This window comes from Lathyrus oleraceus, chromosome 3 (genome assembly GCF_024323335.1).
Source record: "Lathyrus oleraceus cultivar Zhongwan6 chromosome 3, CAAS_Psat_ZW6_1.0, whole genome shotgun sequence".
Taxonomy (NCBI): Eukaryota; Viridiplantae; Streptophyta; class Magnoliopsida; order Fabales; family Fabaceae; genus Lathyrus; species Lathyrus oleraceus.
Window position 1 is genome coordinate 6,129,435 of NC_066581.1, and position 3,181 is coordinate 6,132,615.

At 33.3% G+C, this 3,181-nt stretch overlaps 1 protein-coding gene across 1 annotated transcript; it reads right to left on the reverse strand.

Moving 5' to 3' along the window:
* Nucleotides 1-419: 419 nt before the first annotated feature.
* LOC127132057 (protein CURVATURE THYLAKOID 1B, chloroplastic) lies at nucleotides 420-1,990 on the reverse strand. The gene is made up of 6 exons (XM_051060927.1): nucleotides 1,521-1,990; nucleotides 1,244-1,389; nucleotides 1,049-1,135; nucleotides 765-827; nucleotides 641-678; nucleotides 420-569 (listed from the first exon to the last, which is right to left on the reverse strand). The coding sequence occupies exons 1-6, from the start codon at nucleotides 1,687-1,689 to the stop codon at nucleotides 509-511; spliced, it is 564 nt and encodes a 187-aa protein (XP_050916884.1). The 5' UTR covers nucleotides 1,690-1,990; the 3' UTR covers nucleotides 420-508.
* Between the last annotated feature and the right edge of the window lie 1,191 nt (nucleotides 1,991-3,181).

Genomic DNA, 3,181 nt, shown 5'->3' on the forward strand with positions numbered 1-3,181 from the left:
ATTGGACCCAAAATGTACCAAGGATTCATGTCATTTACGAAAAACTGAGTTATGATTATGAATCTTAAGTCTATCATGTATGAATTAATGTCCTAAACACTTCTTCTCCATTCTCTTTCTTTCCTTTTTCTCTATGTGATATAGATTATCTAATATTGGACTCTTGGCCGTGCTTTTGTCAAATGACAAAGATGTTTGAAACAAATTGAAGAAACGCTTTGCTAAAGGTGAATGTGTTTTTTTTTTTCTTCTTTCTATACAAAATGGAATAACATGTTATATACTACTCTAGTGCCCTTCTTCATAGTTCATTTCCCTTACAAAATGGAATGAAAAATATCCATAGAATTGTGCAGATAATAACAAGTCCAGTGATATTTATTTTGTTCCATAATCTCAATTGATTACCGCAAATGGGATAAGTGAAGAATATGGCATTTTATTGAAATCCATTAAAATATATGCATATAAAGTTACATTACATAGAACAAAGTATAGTCAGAATCATTTAGATGTCGATCCCAGTAATTTCTTTAACAGTTCCTTTTATTTTCCGTACCAAAACTTCCCTGCAATTACGAAATAATTATTAATTGCAACAAATTATAGTAACAGATTAATGAAGAAGCATTAAATCTACCTGTCTGGCTTGAAAATTATGTTCTTATATGCAAACCACTGCAACAAAAAAAAAATACTTGTTAATTATTTTCAATTATGTCATAAATATTAAAACATTTGAACTGAAAATTTAGTATACTCACCCCAGTGTAACCAATGCCTACAACTTCAAGAACTCCAGGAACTAAAGGAAGCCTATCAATTGCCTGTTATAAAAATTAATTAAGTGACGGTCTCTCTATAAGACATAAATTTACTTATAAGACAGACACCAGACACGACACTGAGACATAAATTTACTTATAAGACAGACACCAGACACGACACTGATACAGACACATGTAATGGTTTCGGCCAGACGCATGTGATGTTCAGAGGTATCTGTGCTATAGAAGTCAAAACTAACAATGAAAGAAAACTAACGTACTGAGATCACACCAGCTGAGCCCCATAATGCAACTGCACCAGCTACAGCTATTGTACTCACTGCATATTTGTCTTCAACTTTCTCCCACTATATATATACAAATATGCAGCAGGTTTAGATTATTACAACAATCACCACACGGACAGATACAGTTATATCACTTGAAGAAACAAATTAAATTTCCTGAATTCTTACTGTTTCTTGAATAGTCTTGAGAAATTCTGGAGAATCGCTAACACTGAGCTGCTCAGCTGAGGCTGCAACCGGATCAACTGGTGCAGTGGCTGTTTCTGTTGTGGTACTCGAAGCCATCGACATAACGTTGCGAGCAATCTTTCGACCTGAATATGTTAAACCACAAATTCAATTATCTTCTCTTCTTCCTAGTCCTAGTCCTAGTCCTAGTCCTAGCTAGATAGATAGATATAACAGCAAAAACCATCTTGTCCAAATGTATAATTATTTGACTTACAGAATGTTGTGGTTTTCCATGGACGAGTTTGAGACTGCATAGGTGGAGGAGGAAGAGTCGGAAGGCTCACACATTGTGGAGATGTAGATTGTCTGCAAGGAGGTTTGGCATCAATAAGGGTGGATGAAGAGGAAATTGAAAGAGTGGAGGATGAGGTTGAAGAAGCCATAACTAGTTTTAGTGATGAACCTCTTTGATTTGAGGTCACCAATATAGATTATGTTACTGAGATATTTTCGATTTTGTCATGGCATGTTAAGGTTGAAACGGAGATCCTTCTGCTGCCACAGTTTGATCAATTGAAATGCTGAGCCATTCATTTTGTTTCATCTAGATAGTGTTATGTGCTGACTTGGCTGTAAGATGTGGCTTTTATGGTATTTCATTGGATAGGAGATTGCTGGTTCACCTTTTTCTTATGAATTTTGGGACAAGACAAATTAGAATGATCAAGTCAAACCTTAGTCTTAATATTGGGTTTACTTTGTTTGTGATGAAACTTTATTTAACAAACGGTTGGATTTGAAATTAATGTTAGTTTAATTATTAATCTTGTGGAAAATAAAGTAAAATTTTAATTTTGGGCATTTCATAATGCATTATATATATAACTAGAGCATTAGGGGAAAATACAAAAATACCTTTAGATTTCAGAGATGAAATTTCAGACGCATCCTAAACACACGCTCTCTAGATCAATTTTGAGTCATGCTTTAGGAGTGTGACTTTTTAGATCCGAAAATGTATTTTCGTAACCTATTTACAGATGCATCTCTGTAGAGTATTGAAAAAAAAACAGAAGAAAAACATCAAAAAAAATTGTATTTTGAAAAAATATAATTATCATTTTTAACATAAAATTAGCAATATATAGATGATGTTAACATACAATCAAGCATTACATTTTAATGTCCAATGGACGCTTTAACAAATTTATAATATCTTCGATTGATATTGAAATCGTCGCTCCCATCTCAATAGAAACTTTTGTTTCGAAACGAGAAAATATATTCCACATGGCCTCATCTTTCTTGAGCTCATAGTTGTTGAACTCAATCTTGTATTCATTGTTCATTAACGATGAACGGTACTCGAGCTTCACAATTTTTCGATTATCTCCGAAGGTATGAGATTCTACACTTCGTATTGCATATTTGCAAAAGAGATGTATTCATTGACCTTAAATTGTCGTGTAGATGTCGCGTTGAAAAAGGAGATATTTTGCGATATTTTTGACATTTTCTATTTGTATCAGAAATGATATAAAAGCCTATATTTATAGTAGTTGTAGACAAATATGAATCTCAAAAATCATATCTTTTATGAGTCGAGGTTTCGAAGATGCATTTCTGATACAATCATATTTCTTTATTTCGAAGATGAATCTTCGAAATATCCACCAAACTGCTCAAATATCAATATATTTCATGAAAATGCTCAAAAAATGCATCTCTGATATAAAATTTTGCTTTAAAGTGACACTTTTATAAGGTGGTGTAAGAATATTGGACTTTGGATACATTCTCTACCCGGGTGGACTTGCCAATTTCTTCAACAATGCATAGTGAAGCTTTGGTCGGGAGTTTTTTTACATCACATTCCTACCTGTGCACCTCCCATCTTATATTAGACGCAAAATGATAATCTTGCCTTAATGGTAA